The sequence below is a fragment of the Hypanus sabinus genome, chromosome 27 (assembly GCF_030144855.1).
Source record: "Hypanus sabinus isolate sHypSab1 chromosome 27, sHypSab1.hap1, whole genome shotgun sequence".
Classification (NCBI taxonomy): domain Eukaryota; kingdom Metazoa; phylum Chordata; class Chondrichthyes; order Myliobatiformes; family Dasyatidae; genus Hypanus; species Hypanus sabinus.
In genome coordinates, this window is record NC_082732.1 from 32,497,078 (window position 1) to 32,515,420 (window position 18,343).

At 37.8% G+C, this 18,343-nt stretch overlaps 2 protein-coding genes across 3 annotated transcripts in view; one reads left to right on the forward strand and one right to left on the reverse strand.

The window, feature by feature from the left end:
- The window catches only part of LOC132382206 (uncharacterized), a 32,971-nt gene extending 30,724 nt beyond the window's left edge, over nt 1-2,247 (forward strand). Inside the window, exon 4 of the mRNA XM_059952194.1 lies at nt 403-2,247. Within this exon, the coding sequence (XP_059808177.1) occupies nt 403-475 (73 nt within the window). The 3' untranslated portion in view covers nt 476-2,247. The remainder of the gene's footprint in view (nt 1-402) is intronic.
- Nucleotides 2,248-8,133: 5,886 nt separating this feature from the next.
- Nucleotides 8,134-18,343, reverse strand: part of prkcz (protein kinase C, zeta) — a 375,947-nt gene continuing 365,737 nt past the window's right edge. For both annotated transcript variants that reach the window (XM_059952188.1, XM_059952187.1), the window contains exon 18: nt 8,134-12,412. In XM_059952188.1, the coding sequence (XP_059808171.1) occupies nt 12,325-12,412 (88 nt within the window). In that variant the 3' untranslated portion in view covers nt 8,134-12,324. The remainder of the gene's footprint in view (nt 12,413-18,343) is intronic.

An 18,343-nucleotide genomic window follows, 5' to 3' on the forward strand; every position in this document is an offset into this window, starting at 1 on the left:
CAGTGGTGATTAGGAGTCATATTTGGCATGCCCATACAGTCTGTAGAGAAGTTGTGAGGGCACGGATGTCCTTTTTATATCATATAGCCACAGAGCAAACAGTATTGACATCATTGAGGACCAAAAGCACATCATGTGTGCAAGCACAACACATGCTTGCAAGTGTCTGGTTGAATTTCAAGAGCTATGTGAGGGCAGCAAGAAATGGCCATTGCACTTTACTCTGGAAAAAGTATACTTCATTTGTACAGCTTTGAAATAAGCAAAACTGTACGGCTCAAATTTGTTGCTTATCTTTGTTTGCTACTTTACTAATTATTTTCTCTCATACTGCACATAGCAAGAGTTGGTGTTAATTCTTCCCACGTTATATTGATTACAGAATGACCCTTGTTCTTTCAGATTCACCCAGTTGGAAGTCGATAGCCACCTCGCCAAATGCCTCTCAGAGAGCACAGAAGATGTGATGTGGTAATTACTTGGCTGAAAGAGGATCATGTTAATGCAGCTTTTGGACATAATTCAACTGGGACTATAAATAAAATGCTAGAGCCTGGGAGCTGACAATGAATACAGCATTTGTGGTGATATTCCATGTTTCTTTGGACTTTTTTTAAACCAATTATGATTCTATCCAACTATTCACATCTAGCTGAATTTAGAGTCCTCTCCAATTGCTGACCATCTAAACCAGCTGTTTTCAACATAATTTTATTACTTTAGATCAAGTCAGGATACCTCATACTTTGAATGTTGATTGTTAGCATATGCTTAGTTGCATGGTTAGCAAAATCTTTTTTTTCCCCTTTATATGCTGAAGTGATTTACTTTTTTACCTCATCTGAATGTAATGAATCCATGCTAGGCGCCAAGCATCTTACAGCACAATACCTGTGCCAATTAGTCAGTTTTCAGTCTCCCTGTTACAAGTCATTGTGTTTTTTCGCAGAGGCTTAACGGGTAGGCTAATCCATTCCATCCATACATTTCCAACAAGGGTGTCCGGCTAGGAACAGAGAACCCTTAAGTGACTTTTGACTTCCTAAATTGGGTCTGTTGAGATTTATTTATAGCATTCATGCTGGGAAACTGGGGTTCACCTTTAAATGGTACATGAAACATATGCTACATACAGAGTTAAAGGCCACTGGATTTCCCAAAATCCTGTAGTAAAATAGGACCAGTCTTGTTCCCAGTGAGTGCTAAAAGCAGAGCTGTTGTGTCATTTCCATGTTGATGACTAGAATAGTGGTCTGACCATACAGAACCATCCTCTCTGGTAGCCACAGACTAACTGCAAGGAAAAGGTTGAGGGATGAGCGTGGGGCCACCCACAGCACGAACCAATGCACTAATCCCATCCTTTGCTTGGTGGTGCACATCAGTCCATTTTCAGACATTGCAGTGATAACTGAAGTGATGCAATCATTAAGCAATTTTTTTGTACTCTAAACAATGTAAAAGGAGCCTGGCTACTGCTGAGAGTTAATCACTGGTAAAGGTATAAATGAACAGCTTTCCAATCTGCTCTTATGTTTTAGCGAATGATGAACAAGGTCATAGGTTACACTTGAATGCATCGATTTATTTGGAAATTGCAGAGATAGCATTGCGCAAGTTCTGACGTCATTAACAGTTAGTAGCATATGGACATGCTTTTCCTAAAGGTATTAATTGATTTGGAAATCATTGCTAGGGTGCTCCAATCCAGGGTAAATTGCTTTCTGCATTATCTGCACTTAGAAATAGTTTGCATGAGTGGCTAGTAAAATGAGCCAAGTTTCTCTATATTGGATTCAACCCTGTGACCTTTCTAATCTGTCTGGTTAAGTTAGTCATTTTTTTATTCAGACCTGTGACCTTTCTAATCTGTATGGTTAAGCTAATTACTGAGTAGATTTATTGAGTCCTATGATCTGAATTGTGATGTGAATAAATATCAATCATTGGTTGGTAATTAAAACAGTTTGCTGAAAAGTTAACATTGTGGGTAAGATGAACGATCAAAAACGTTAGAGGCTACCAGTGTGTCCAAGAGTTTCCCTGTTTGGCATTTTTAGATCGTAACAACTATTTATGTCCAACTCTGATCTTTTCAAACTTTTCAAACTGAAGAATAGAGACATTTACAGAGCTTATCTATTTTAAACAGTGAATTCTTAAAAAAAAGTTATACATAATCTATTACTAGGCCTGGAAACATGGTTTAGATTCAAACAGAGATCAAGATAATCCTTACCTTTATAAGGATCAAGACCATTTCAAGGTTCAAGGGAACTTGCTGCAGCAGAGAAATCTGGTCATATCCAGCACAGTCTGAATAAAGCTAAAATACTGGGATTTAATGTCTGTTATCAAAGTGGTATCTGAATCTGGTTCAGCAGGACAACGTATGTGTTTTGACATAAATAAAATTACATTTAAGGCGGTTATAATTGTGATTTTTTTTTCAAATTTACTAGTACATCCTGTGGAGAGATTTACAACTTTTTGTTTGGATAGAGCATAATATTCCAATTATCAAAATTGTAAAATAAAAAGAATATGAAACAAGCAGGGAATTGACATTAGCTCTAAGTAAAAAATATCTCTAATACTGTGTTTATGTGTTGTAATTTCTTGACTGGTGTGGAAATGATAGTGGCTCATTTCAAAATGGTTTAAAATTGGACTGTCACTGGAAGAGGAAGTATTTTCTATCTATGCTGCAATGGACAAGTCTGGAACAGTCTCCTTTTCTTATTGGTTCTATTTGTAATTATAAAACATTCTGTATACTTTCTTTCTGGCTAGGAGATTCTTGCTATTGAATGGAGTTTGGGTCACTGCCTTCCTGTCAGCTCTTCTCTAGTTAAATACTCAATCAGGCACTGAGCAAGTTGTTGAGTCTCCAGAGTCTTTTTTTTCTTGAAAATCCTTGGCAAGTTTCCCAGTCACATAACTGTGGTTCAACAGGAAATATTCAAAACAAGCGTTGCTTGTTGAGCTGTCTCAATGAAAATTGTTATGTTATTGTCTTGAATTTTAGAAATGGGTCAGTATCATGTATAAATATAGAACCTGGCTGGACAAAATGGTATAAGTGAATAAGTTGACTGCACTGAATGGTACTCTGCAGGATTGAAGCATCCTAATTTGATACTTTACAAATCCAAATTTAATAATAAAAGCAGAAAAACAGAGTTTAATGGAGCAGGTCAATTCATATCTGTAACAAATTAAACATGAGGATAAAAACAGAAACTGCAGGTCAGGCCCTATCTAGAAAGAGAAACAGAGTTAATATTTTGGGTCAAAGACCCTTTGTCAGAACACTTAGAATTCCAGCATCTACAGTTTGCTTGATTTTGAGAAAGAGGATAAATTTTGTGAAAGTTGCCTTGTCAACAGGAGTAATCACTGGTAAGTCTCAACAATATGGGGCATTTTGTGATACATTCAGCAAGGTTGAAAGCCAAGAGGACCCTGGTGAAATTTATCTTGTACTAGACAACAGGGTGACCCGCTGGGGCACCCTTTGAGAGAAGGGTAGTGCAGTCTGATGTGACCAGAATGAACATTAAATTTTCCTGAATGCTATTGGTATCACTTTGCTTTATTAAATATAGCTCCTCCTCGTTTAACGAAGGATACATTTGATAGCATCATTTCTGGTTGATCTGCCGCCTTTGTGCCTCTCATTGTCATTCTAGAGACATGCAGTCCTTTCATCCCCTGTCTCTTCATCTCTTCTGCTGTTTGTTTTTTGTCTCTGATCCTGGAGACATGCAGCCCTGGCCACATCCAATTCTTGTTCTCTCCTTCTCCTTGCCGCTTCCTGACGACGTTTGGCATCATCTCTTGACCATAATGCCCTCCTTCTCTTTCCACATGGGATAATTCTGGATACAAGATACGAAGCAGTAACACCAAAGCCTCCAGGATGCTGATTATTCTTGATGATGTGGTTGGTGCTCTCCTAAATGGCTGTGATATAGTCACTGCTGTTCTTTGACTGCAACAAAGGGTTTGATGGGTGTCTCGAAGTACATCATTACAATAAGATTTAATTATCTCTTACTGATGGGTGGCAGTTAGATCTGTCCTAATCCTGCACATGCTGATGGTGAATAGCAGAATGTGACCACTCGAAAGAGAGCTGCCCTGCCCTTTTGCTCCGGTTGGTGTCACTGCTGAGGCTGGCCGTGTGCATGCGTCGTGGTGTTGCGTCGCGGTTTCCATCATGGCTAACATCGGCTCTCGGGTGAAAGCAGGGCTGCTGATTTTGTCAAGTAAGCAATTTTATACGAATATATAACCCTGAACTTTGCCTGCATTCTGTAAGTTAGCGCATTTTAAGTCGATTTAGCCAAAAATAGTGCTGCTGTAATGCACTGTTTGCGCTAATTGGAGGTCACAAACAGAGCATGAGAGTTTTAGTAGTATTCCCCCAATGCTTATGGTTTGGTTTAATTTCACTATTTTGTGGTTTTCATTTAGATTTCCACTATTCCTGATGGGTTCCCTGTAGAATTTTATAAATCATTCTCTTCTCTTCTTTCTCCTCAGTTACTTTCAGTATTATCTGGCTCGTTTAATTACAGCAAACTGCCACCCTCTTTCAGTGAGGTATCTATTATTCTTCTTTTAAAAAAGGGCAAAGACCCAACAGAGTGCTCCTCGTATAGGCCGATCTCTCTGCTCAATGTTGATGTAAAGATCTTAGCTAAAGTTTTAGCTCATAGATTAGAAACCGTCATTCCCTCCATTATCTCTGATAACCAAACAGGCTTTATTAAAAACCGTTTCCCTTTTTTTAACATTCGGCGTTTATTTAATATCTTATACTCACCTCCAACTGGGATTCCTGAATGTGTTATTTCCCTTGATGCGGAGAAAGCATTTGATCGTATAGAGTGGAACTACCCTTTTGCAGTTTTAGAAAAATTTGACCTTGGCCAAAGTTTCATCTCTTGGATCCAATTGCTGTACCTGTGTCTTACTGCCTCTGTTTTAACCAATTTTCAGAAATCCCAAGTATTTAATTTCAAACGTGGCACCCGCCAGGGATGCCCCTTAAGTCCCTTTCTCTTTGATTTGGCTATGGCGATAGCATTTCGAAACTGCCCTGAATTGACTGGGATTTGGAGAGGGGGTGTTGAGCATAAAGTTTCTCTCTATGCTGATGACTTATTACTCTTTCTCTCAAATCCGTCTACATCCTTACCTCTAATGTTTTCACGTCTTGACCAGTTTAGCCAGATCTCTGGCTATAAACTTAATTTACATAAGAGTGAACTTCTCCCAATTAATAAAGAAGCACAAGAACTAACATTTCATGATCTCCCTTTTAAAGTAGTCCATAAGCAATTTACTTATCTTGGAATTACAGTCACAAGGAAGTTTAAAGATCTCTTTCGTGAAAACTTTGCCAACCTTTCATATGCTATAAAACAGAGTCTGGTACAATGGTCACCTCTATCTATGTATTTGGTAGGTCGTATTAATGTTGTTAAAATGTATGTTCTCCCCAAACGTTTATACCTATTTCAATCTATCCCAATTTTTATTCCTAAATCTTTTATTGATTCCTTAGACTCTATTATTTTGTCATATCTGTGGCAGAATAAGCGCTCTAGAATTAATAAAATTCATCTCCAAAAATCTAAAAAAGAGGGTGTCATGGCTTTACCTAACTTTCGTTTATATTATTGGGCAGCTAATATACGTTGTGCTACCTTCTGGTCTTTCTTCCATGGCCAACCCGAGTGCCCTAACTGGGTGGCGATGGAGCTGAGCTCCACTAAAGAATTATCTATCTCTGCACTCCCTAGTAGTCTGCCCAGATCAATAGCTAATCCTCTTGTTAGACACACTTTGCGTATATGGGCTCAGATCAGGAAATGCTATGGTTTCCAGGGGTTTTCCGTTTCCAGCCCTATCGCTCATAATCACCTTTTTTTACCTACTACATACGATTCAGCATTCCAGGTTTGGTATAGGAAGGGCATTAGACATTTTGAAGATCTTTTCATTGATAATCGCTTCGCTTCTTTTCAGCAGCTCTCTGTTAAGTTCAATCTGCCCAATGCTCATTTTTTCAGATATCTCCAAATCCGACACTTTATTGCTCCTTTAATTCCTAACTTCTCTGAAATGCCTGCGAAACATGCTATGGACCTATTTCTTTCCATGAATCCACTAGGTAAAGGCTTAATATCAATCATCCGAGATAAACTAGCAGCCTTACAACGGGCCCCCATGGATAAAATCAAAATGGCCTGGGAGCAGGATTTAAATATCTCCTTAGATAAGGAGCTGGGATTCAGTTCTCAAATCGGTTAACTCAACCTCTCTTTGTGCTCGCCACTGCCTTTTACAGTTTAAGATTGTTCATAGAGCCCATATGTCTAAATCTAAACTATCTCGATTCTACCCTAGCGTTAGTCCGCTCTGTGATAAATGCAAGAGGGGCGTGGCCTCTCTCATCCATATGTACTGGTTCTGTCCTCGCTTGGAGAAATTCTGGAAAGATGTCTTCACTACGTTATCGTGTATTCTGAATCAGCACCTAGAACCAAACCCCTTAATTGCTCTGTTCGGTTTTTGGGGCGAGACAGATTTATGTCTGGGTCCGACCAAATGCCGAATATTATCCTTTGCCTCTCTTCTGGCTAGACGCTTGATCCTCCTCAGATGGAGAGATGCTGCCCCGCCCACTCAGGCTCAATGGCTTAACGACATCATGGCCTGTTTGGACCTCGAAAAAATTCATTATTCAGTTCTCAATTCGGATCTAAAGTTCCATAAGGTCTAGGGACCTTTTATCGAGTACTTTCATAACCTTCCTCTTGACTAGGGTTTTTTTTTCTCTTCGGTCCCTTGCTTTCAGCTCCTTTTTTTTTCTGGTAGAAGGCATTATTATCCTCTGTTGCTGAGTGTATTCACAGTCTGGGAGCTTGGCTGTCCTGACTTATACTCTCTATATTGTGTTGTGGTTGGTCTGGAGTTGCTGTTGTTTTTTCTTGTGTTGTGGGGCTTGGGGAGGACACTAAGCTTACTTGTCTTTAATTTTGGTGCTTTTTTTTTGCTAAATTCTCTTCCTTTGTAACATATTGTTATTGTATGCTTAATTTTGCACTGTTTTAATGTTCCTCATTGGGATTTGGGGTTTTTAATTTGTAAAATGTTTTGAAAAACTAATTAAATTTTTTTTTTTTAAAATTCCACTATTTACAATGTTAAAGCATTTAATGTTGAAAAGGGCTGTGCCTTCTAATCAGGTTTTGAATGTGCAACCAGATTTTCCTATATTTCAAATAAGTATTAAATTTTCCTTATGTTCAATTCCTTTCTCAAATATACAGGGGAATGGTTTCATTTGCTTCTGTTCTAGAATTTTTTTGAAGAATTCACAAAATAATGTTGAAAATATATTTAAAAGGGCTGCACCACTCAGTAAGGCTGATTGTAGTGCACCTCCTCAGCTAGTCTTTCTTGGAGCTTGCAATATCTGATGTGAATATCAAAATATAGGATTAGTCTGTTTAGTGAAGATTCAATTATGATTCTTAATTTTAGTGAAGATTTATTATATGTTGCTTAAGGAAGGTTTGTTTGCCACAGTGAAGGAAAGTGAAGATATTTGCAGATTGTCTTTTTAACAGTCTTTTTGATCAGATTAATACGAAGGAGTCTAGGAGAAACAATAATAGTTATTTAAAACAGGCCAAAAAGGCAAACCTTTCTCAATCCAGCAACAATGACCACTGATAAGGTTCAACCTTTTAGCTTATTTGTACAAGTGCAGTTTGCTTTTGATTTACTGCATCCCTACTTGGAAGAAATGACTTCTTTTCTTACCATTTGTGAGAACTATGAAAGTTATTAGATCACTGCACTTCCTGCTATATAATTTTCCATGACAATGGATTCTTTAAAAACTAACTCTTAGGGAGATCTTTGCTATGACTGTATGTAAATGGCACCTACAGAAATGGGTTATATGCTAGAAGCACATCACATTGGATATTGAATCGATTATTGTATACTTTCACTAGAATAGTTAAACTCAGATGTGCAAGAATAAACCTGTTCTTTACTGGTTGTAGATTTGTTCAGCCATTTCCCACACAATAATTGACCTCGAACGGCAAAGAAGCCTTGAGATTTTTTTTCAAATTAGCGATTTTTTTATGAGAATAGGCAAGAACAGTACAATTCACACCCATAAATCAACTGTCATTATACAAAATAACTACAATGAACATTTCACTATTTTACAGTCATTAAGTTAGCTCTAATTTCTTAAGGGCTAATCAAAGTTAGACCACTGTGCACTTGTACCAGAACCTTATTAAATTTTAACAGGTCAGACCAAACTGATTATTTTTCCTTAGGCACAGTTTCCCATTGCAATGTCCCAGAAATTGTTCTGTACATCTGCAGACTGAAAATTTGCTAAAATTAAGTGCATACAGCAAATAAAATTCAGACATTGGTAATATTTTGGGGCAGCTAGGCTGCAATTTAAAAAAAAATCTCTTGCAACCCTTCGCCTCATATTTCTATCTAATTTCTGAATAAATTATTGTGGAGAATGATCATGAGCAAAAGAGATGCACCAAGATTTCAGTGGCACAGAAACCACTGACTGGCAAAATAATTTAGATGGACAGTTAAGAAAGCTAAAAAGAATGTGGCACATTGGGCAATGACATATGTCATTTGGTCAAGGATAATATTCAATGCTCCCAAGGATTAAATTATAGGGACCCAGCTGGAATATTTAAGGATGCAGGGAAATTGGCCTTTGGTAGGATCCTAGCAGGGACGCAGGCAATGATAGCCTCCTTTCTGTGCTCATTGTTCTATTAGAAAAAAAACTGGTGTGGATCACAATTGAATGAAATTTTATTTCCCCTACTCTACCTCGCTACAGGTAGCAGTGTTCTATAATCTAAGAAGTCTGCATTTGCCTCTGACCATTCAATATTTTAGTTGGACCACAGGAGAAATGGAGGGAGTGTTTTATTGGTGCAACTCTTAAAAGGTTTAAAAAAATGACACTGCCTATTGTGAAATAGGGCAGTGTCAAATAAACTAATTGACAGTACCTTAATTCTGTGGCACTGGCTGATTTTTCCACTCTTTTTGAACTGAGAGGTTAATAAAAACGTATTTTGTGGCAGAACTTAAAATGATTTTGACTTTCCTCAGCCAGATAGAAAACAAGTACACAGAAGGACAAGTAAACAGTGTTTGGAAAAAAATTAATCTGTTTGGCAACTGTTTGAAAAACTGCCACACCAGGGAGTCCAAGCGGTGGTAATTGTGGTCCAGTCCACTACATGGTATGTGCCCTCTGCATTTTCCTGATTGGGATTACCATAGCTGGTCTTTACCACCAAAGATAATAATTCTGTGTACAGCTCATCAGTTTTGGTGACTGGTCCTACCAGAAATATTGACCTCATTTTCTTTCAAATGCTGACAACTTTCTATACTTTTCCAACATTATCAGTTTCTCAAGAAAAATTGACATACAATTTGGAGCCCAAGTAGACATGGCTCTGTGCTTCTGTTCATTATTATAATTATAGACATTAAAAAGAGAAGCAAGGATAGATATAACACCTCTTCCCAGTATTTGCACTGATCAAGCACTGGTTACAATCCCATTCTTATTCTGAATTGCCTTTGGAGAATATACATCTATTTAACCTGACCATGGAAACATTATATTAGCACAATTAGATGACATTCTTTATAATTTTCAAATTTTAAAAAAAGTACTTAACAAATGAAAAACAATTCCCCCTCAGCACAATATAATCAACCTCTATGATGCACACACACAGTTCACATAGCAAAAATGAAGAGGAATGAACTAGCAAATGGCGGAGTATTTGGCAACAGAAAGAAACCACTGCTTTACATGTCAGTTTGCATACAGACTTCTAAAATTGGCAGCCGGCCTAATATCCAGTAATGTCATAGACCAGATGGTTAAAATCTGATTGGCTAAGTAGTGTGCAGTTCCAGTCAGTATATATAATGCCATGGATCCTCTGATTAAATTAAAGGATGTGGGTGAGTGTGTGAATTAATTCCTTTGCCTGCTATAAACCTAGTTTTGAGCAAACTGTGCTCAGGCTGGCATACAGCCAGCTTTTTGTACATCTTTTTCTTTCTTAAACAGGATTCCGTGGTTGTGAAGATAAACTGAAATTGAGCAGGTCCAGAAAAGTGGTGTACATTTAACACATGGATCTTTGCCCTTCCTCATAAAATAGTACTGTTTCTTATCTTTAGTTGCCTATGGATCTGTTGTATGCTTCAAGGATTTTATTTTCAAATGATACATTTTCCAACATTTAAAGTTAATCCTTAAATTGTGCAATATCGTGAGTGGAATGGGACATAATTAGTAGAGAAAAAAATAAAATGAGAGAATTTTATAAACATTGTTCCAGGACCTTATTAAACCAGGACTTAAGTGGTTGTAAGGTCTAAAACTAATTCACAGCACCACCAAAAAAAAGCTGCAGAAATGAATTTATAAGTCATTGTGTAATAATTAATTAAATATTTTAATAGCACAATGCTTAAGCTGATCATTATTTACTAATTATATCAATTGATTTTTCTCATTTTTACCTTAGAAGCAGAGCAATGGCAAGCCATGGACCTTAAAGTATTAATCTTTTGTTAATAGAAATGATTTGGAGACTGACATGCTCCTCTCCTTTTAGAAAGCAGCAGATCACACTGTTCCAAATATAAATTATGAATAATATATGTACATTGGTGGAATTGTGATAATCTTAATACATTGTTCTTTCTGACATCCCTGTAGATTTTTATCCTGGATTGGTTATAACTAATTTTTAAAAGAAATACCTGACCCAGTCAGAGAACATTTTAGGCACTTCACTGTCTCAAAACAAATCTTTGGAATCCACATACATACAGAATTTCCTAATTTCTGGATTAGAAGCTGTTTTAAAAAATAAAGTGAAAGTTGTATCGAAATGTAAGTAGACTTTGATGGAAATTTGATTAAAAAAACTTGGAGGAAAAATGCAACTTCATGGCTTTTGAATAACATATTGGCTACAAAAATGAAATATCTTTTTATTGCTGGTTTGTTAGTAGCTTGATATCTAGAAATTAGTGAGTTCAGATTATTAACCTTCCTAGTGCCCATCCAGTTCATTAATCAGTTTTGATTTAAGGGTTAAAAGATGGTCTGCACTACTCGAAGCTTTTAAATGCAGCATTAATCAAAGTTAGCATTTCTAACAAATACAAATCTTTTGTCTACTTTAGTACACTTATGGGAGAAGGACAAACATTATTATATTATGTTCTTTGCAAGCCATTAATCCTATTATCTTTATCATAAGTAAATGAAAATTAATTTCAACAGGGAACACTCGGGCAAGTCTAGCAAGAAACCAAAAACAGTTTAGTTTTAGTTGCAATCTACAGTGTAGTTGAAAAAAATCCTGGTGAATAATCATGAACAATTAACTTGCATCTAGCTGTGTATATTACACAATATTCAATATGGTAAAAAACACAGATTTTTAAAATTCTTTAAATCCAGTTGTTCCATGGCATTATATAGTATAGCAGCAATTAGCAAGAACTGTGATTCATTGGTTAATAAAGTATTACTGGACTAGATCTTGATTGTAGAATGTTAAACCAAGATCAATCCAAGTGCACATTATTGACCAACAGAGCACGGATTTCTTGTACTTTATTGCTTAAGTATTGGTTAGAGCCAGTGGTTTGTAAATCACATTAGCCAGTTGTCAAAAGGCAATCTCAGGTAAAGGTGTAGATACCCATACTACTGTTCTTAAATAATATAGTACAGTACATTCCTTCTCTTGAGGTCAAACCTCTGAATATCTACTTATAAAGAGAGAGAGAGAGAGAGAAAGTGCAGTGTCTCCAAGTTCCTTCATAGAAACCATCATATAATTCCTTATTTTGAGGGAACAAAAGGAGTATTCCTTCATGGAAGCAGGCACGGGTCAGGCAGTCTTCCCTTCATTAATAAAATGCCAGTTGAATCAAAGTCCAGTTTTTAAGGAGAAACTGTGGCTGTTGATACAACACTACCATTAAAACAGCCTTCATTTTTGTTGCTCAGGCAGCAGTCACCATGGTTTGCGGTACTCTTGGAAATCTTGCACCAGATCCACAACCTTGCATGCAGGTAGGTTAGGAAAAAAGTCACCAACTTGAGAAGTCAAAATTGAGTCTGAAGTTTACTGAAGCTGACCTTTGAACAAATGAGGTAAAACAGTCCCGCCTTCAAATGCTACTTGTTCACACTGTTTCCTCTGATGACATCAGTAATGGGTTAATGTATTCAAATCCCTCAAATTCCGACTGGTCAATTCTTTTTATTACATCTCTGCAAAAGTGGAAAAAATAAATGACAATAAATATTTAGACATATTGGTGATTTCAATGTGAACTTGACATTCGGCATTCTTCCAGGTACAACTGAAACTTCCTTGCTGTGATGAGAGGTTCAGTTCTGGGGCAAATAATAATAAGAGAATTCAAACTAGTCAGGTAGCTTATAAACAATTGATTAGCAACTATATTTTTAAATTAGATTTTTTATACTTACATAAGAATTCTGCTTCTCCTACCAACCTAATATCTAAAAAAGTCCACATTTTAGTAAACAGAATTTCATGGCCTCTCATATCTCACTTAAGAAACCATCCGTATTCGATCCAAGCCATCACACCTAACTTGAAATCTACATACACTTTCCAGCAGAAGATGCTATTTAGTAATCTGAGGGAATTTCTTTCCTTCAAACTTATCCAAGAGATAGTGAAGAGAAAAAGCACCATAACTGACCATTGACTCAGCGTTAATAATAAATTGGTCTTTCAGTAATAAAATACCTCAGTGAAGGCTCAGTGAACATGTTTGCAACTATTTCAGCCCCAGCACCACATAAGTTCAAGCATCATTCTACTGCACTGTAATGCATCCCGGATTTTGGAAGTAACCTCTCTATGTAGGAATCCATTAAAATTACTGCTTATTGACTAGCAGAAAAATATTTGTAGCATTACCAATATTAAGCTGCATCTTGCAACCATATTTTAGATTTGGTTTTTATCATCACTTATCTCAAGTTCAACAAAAAAATCTTGCATTCACACAGCACTTGTAATAAAATGTCCCAATACATTTCTCTCATAAGAGTGTTAACTGCATATTGCAGGAATATTATGAATTTGGAAGGGAATGAATGTTCAGAGTGACACATGCAATAATGAATAGGTGTGACGCTTTACTCTTAAAATTTCTCTGAACTTGCAGCATTCCATTTCACTAAGGGTCCGCGTCAAAACTGACATCAAAAGAGCTGAAAACAGCAGTGCTATTGTTATGTATACCAACACACTGGAGAGATCGAACAGCAACTTCCTGACATTTCTTTACATCTCCTTCTGGTCTGTCACCCCACCAGTGGTTCTCATTTCCCTGACAGTCAGTCATCTATTTCCGAAGATGTTCTTGCCATTGATTCCAATTTCCTATCTTCTCCGTGAGATCACAAACCCAACTTTAGCAGTTTCCTGGTCATTTATTTCTATCTTACCTATTCTTTCCATTTAGATACACAAACTTCTGATATCCTTGCCCACTTTTAACAGTTTTCTGGCCAATCTCTCCACACAAAAACAAATAGAGGCCCCTAGTCTCCCCTGAACAGAGGTCCAATTAGATCGTCTACTCTTATCACACATCACTTTCCTCTCTATCTGGTTGAATTTGTTCTCACATGGCATAATTCCCTTCCATTAGCTTGCATCTGCCAGATAAAAGGGATACATGTGGGTTATTTTTATTTACACTCCATTCAGGGCCTCAGTTTTTCCTGGTTCACCAATGACAATTATTGGTGCTGTTTTTTCTCTCTCACAATGAGCAAGAAGTTTTAAAAAAATAGAAATTAAAGGTAATTATGGAGATTCAGCCCTTCAGCCCACTTAGCTATAAATCATGGCTGATCATCTACCTTCATGCCTAACTCTCAGTCTCTCCCCACACTCCTTGATCTCTTTTGCACTGGGAATTTGATATCTCTCCTCTTAAATATATTCAGCACACAACCTCCACATGCAGAAAATTCCACAGCTTCACCAGCCTCTGAGTGAAGAAATGCTTAATTCTAGAAATTCCAGCAAGGGGAGTCATTTTCCCCTCATCCAGCCTGTCAGAACTTTTCAAGTTTAAATTACATCATTTCTCATTCTTCTAAACTCAAGTGAATACAGATTTAGTCAACCTAATCTCCCTCACACAAAGGACAGAAAGTGGCAAGTAACATTCATGTCACTGAAGGCCAGACCACGACAGTCTCCAACAAGAGACTCACTAGCTTTAAAATCATAAAGGCCCTAAGGGTCATCATTAACAGGAACTAATATGGATCAAGAATGTAAATACCATACAATTCAGAGGCCATGTAACCTGTATCAATTGACCCATTAACTAACACTACAGATCTACTTGATTATTATAAAAATCCATCACTTATGTTCTTGGGAGGATGGAATTCTGTGGCCCTTACTGATTGACCTCCATGTAACTCCCGGTCCACCAAAGTAATTTGACTTAAGTGGCACAACAAGGTACTCTGTTCAAGGGTAATTTAAGGATGTGCAGGAAATGTTTGCTTTCCTAGGAAATTGCAGATACTCAGAAATGAAAAGATAAAATAAATTTGCCACAAACCCAGAAGCTCCCAGTCAGCTAGCTGAATTCTGCTATTTTTCCATTTCCCTTGTATCAACTTTGACAATGCATCTTCCACACGTTCCATATTTATTTGCTCATGAGTTTCTCTCCATAAGAGTTTTGTGGTCCTCAGCCGTTGATTACAATTTAACCCCTTCTCCTCCTACCCTCAGAAAGTATAGCTTTTTCCTTATCCTTAGTTTAAAAAGTGCCTTGTAAATTCTTGAAGATTCCAATGTCACAATATATCTTAGCCCACCCCCAACAGTTTGGAGGAACTCCAAATTTGTCTGCTTTTTAAAATTTATTTATTCATTTACAGGATGTGGGCATTGCCAGCTAAGCCAGCATCCCTAGTTGCCCTTGAGAAGGTGGTGATGAGCTGCCTTCTTGAACCACTGCAGTCCCTGAGGTGTAGGTACACCCACAGTGCTGTTAGGGAGAGAATTCCAAGATTTTGATCCAGCAACAATGAAGGAATGGCGATATGTTTCCAAATCAGGTTGGTGAGTAACCTGGAAGGGGATTTCCAAGTGGTGTTCCAAGTATCTGCTGTTCTTGTCCCTTCTATATGGTAGTGGTCATGGGTCTGGAAGGTGCTGCCTTAGGAACTTTGGCATGTTGTTGCAGTGCATCTTGTAGATAGTACACAGTGCTGCAACTGTTTATCGATGGGGGAGGGATTGGATGCTTGAGAAAGGGGTACCAATCAAGTGGGCTGCCTTGTACTGGATGGTGTCAAGCTTCTGGAGTGTTGATGGAGTTGCACTCATTCAGTGGTGAGTATTCTATTACACTCCTGACCTGAGCCTTGTAGATGGTGGACAGACTTTGGGGAGTCAGGAGGTGAGTTACACGCTGTTGGATTCCTAGCTTTTGACCTGCTCTGGTAACCATGGTGTTTATAGGGCTAAACCAGTTCAGTTTCCTGTCAATAGTGACCCCCAGGATGTTGATAATAGAGGATTAAGTGATGGTGATGCCACAATGTCAAAGGACGATGGTTAAAGCCTCTCTTCTTGGAGATGGTCATTGCCTGGCTTGAATGTTACTTGCCACTTATTAGCCCAAGTCTGGATATTGTCCAGGTCCTGCTGCATTTGGGTATGAACTGCTTCACTATCTGAGGAGTCACAAATGGTGCAGAACATTGTGCAGTCATCTGTGAACATCCCCACTTCTGACCTTATGATGAAAGGAAGGTCATTTGACGAAGCAGTGAAGATGGTTGGTCCTAGGGCAATTCCCTGAGGATCTCCTGCAGTGATGTCCTGAGGATGAGATGATTGACTTCCAACCACCACAATCATCTTCCTTTGTGTCAGGTATGATTCCAAACAGTGGAGGTTTTTTCTTTTAGCTAGGGCACCTTGATGCCATACTCGGTCAAATGCTGCCTTGCTATCACTCTCACCTCACCTCTGGTATTTTGCTCTTTGGTCCATATTTGGACCAAGGAAGTGATGATGTGAGGAGCTGAGTGGCTTTGACAAAGCCCAAACTGGGCATCTGTAAGCAGGTTATTGCCGAGTAGGTGCTGCATGATAGCACTGTTGGTGACCCATTCGATTACTTTGTTGGTGATTGAGAGTAGGCTGATAAGGCGGTAATTAGCTGGGTTGGACTTGTCCTATTCCTTGTGTACAGGACATACCTGGGCAATTTTCCACATTGCCAGGTAGATGCCAGTGTTGTAGCTGTACTGGAACAGCTTGGCTAGTGCTGCAGCAGGTTCTGGAGCACAAGTCTTCAGGACTATTGCCAGGATTTTGTCTGGGCCCATAATCTTCGCAGAATTCAGTGCTTTCAGCCATTTCTTGATATCATGTGGATTTGCTGCTCACAATGTGGTCTCCTCTTCATTTGTAATCAAATACATTGGGTGACCACAATAGAACTCGTCTATGTGGTCTTCAATTGTGATACAAGCTTCATGGCTGTCACTTTAATTCTCTATTCTCACCTTGGCCTCCTAACACCATTTCAATGAAGTTCATTATAAGCTTGAGAAACAGGACATTTACTTGCTAATGGGGACAGTAAAGCCTTTGGATTCAACATCAAATCCAATGATCTATACAATATTTCCACCACCTTTAAGGCAGCGTGATGATAACTTAAATTAATTACCATTTCCAACATTAATAATTAGTTTCTAGTGACTTATGATAATTGTCTACTTATCCCTTTCCACTCTCCCCAGACTTCTGTCATTCACCAATCTCTTTACTACTCATCAATTTACACCATCACTCTTTCTGATCACTCTTACCCTCCAACTTGTGCACACTTTCCCTGGTGCTCTCCCCTCCCATTCTCTGTATATTAAAATTTGTTTGTTCACTATCAGTTTTGAGAAAAGCTCCTAAAATATCAAGAGTACAGATAACAAACCTCTGCCATGGATAGACCCAAGCCCAGCTACACAGGACAAGGGTTGTAAAACCCCAGTGATACAGGAACAGCAACAGAAGCTCCAAAGACCTCCTTCCTGAGAGAGGAAGGATCTTCAATGGGATACATCTTGAAAGACTGGCTTAGGACTGAGGACTCTGGTGAGCTGTTGTTGGCAGCCTATGCCCCAATAGGGGTGATTGGCTTAAGAAGAAGGCAGATACCAAATATTTACAGTATTTTAAATTTCAGATCTCCAGCACCTGCAGTATTTTGCCTTTTAAAGATGTTCTTATGTTAACTGAGCTGCACTTTCCAGATAATGCCTTGTAGGTGGTGGAAATGCTTTATGGATCTAGGAGGTGTATCATGTCTCTACATCGCCTATCCTTAGTTTTGATTCTTTTCAGGCTAGAAATGGGATTCCAAATCAGATTTAGTCAAGAACCTGATATGCTACTATAGCATTCACATACAAACTAAAATCTGAAGTTATGTCTCTTGGCAGGAGTACACTAATTGAGCTATTTATATTCCAGGCTTAATGTCTATTGTTAATATTCTCTAATCATCTCTAATATTCCTGATAAAACATTTAAAAAAAATTTTCAAAGGCAAAACCGTAAGAGTTGCTTGCAGAAAGATACTTTTTGAATGATTAATATATTTGTATTAAGTTACTGCATCCTGTTTTAGCAGACATTATTTAATGTGCCAGAACATTGCTGCTTGTAATTTGTACTCTAACATGCTCTTTACATTTCTCAAGTTACATTTCTTAATAGATATACATAGTTTATATCTTATGACGGTATTCCAGTAAATTTATTAAATATATTTAGACCCCAGCCAAAGCAAATATTGTAGCAACCTGTTACCATCAGATACACCTTTCTGCACTGAAGGTCTGTAGTGATTTTCTTGTGAAGCCATCTTAAGTGAGATAATGCATCCTTTTTTGAGAGAGATTTGTAGGCTTATTTACAAAATAAAACAATGCAAGTTTCAAGGTTTATTTCATTACTTTCAAAAATCGCATATTCTATTCTTGATTCTGAATTTGCGGTGCAAGTTCAAGGCATGGTTTAACTAAAGTACTAAGAAAATTAAATTATAGCGTATTTTTATACCTCAATGTCGCAAAAACAAAGTTGCTGGTTGTGGACTATAGGAGGAATGG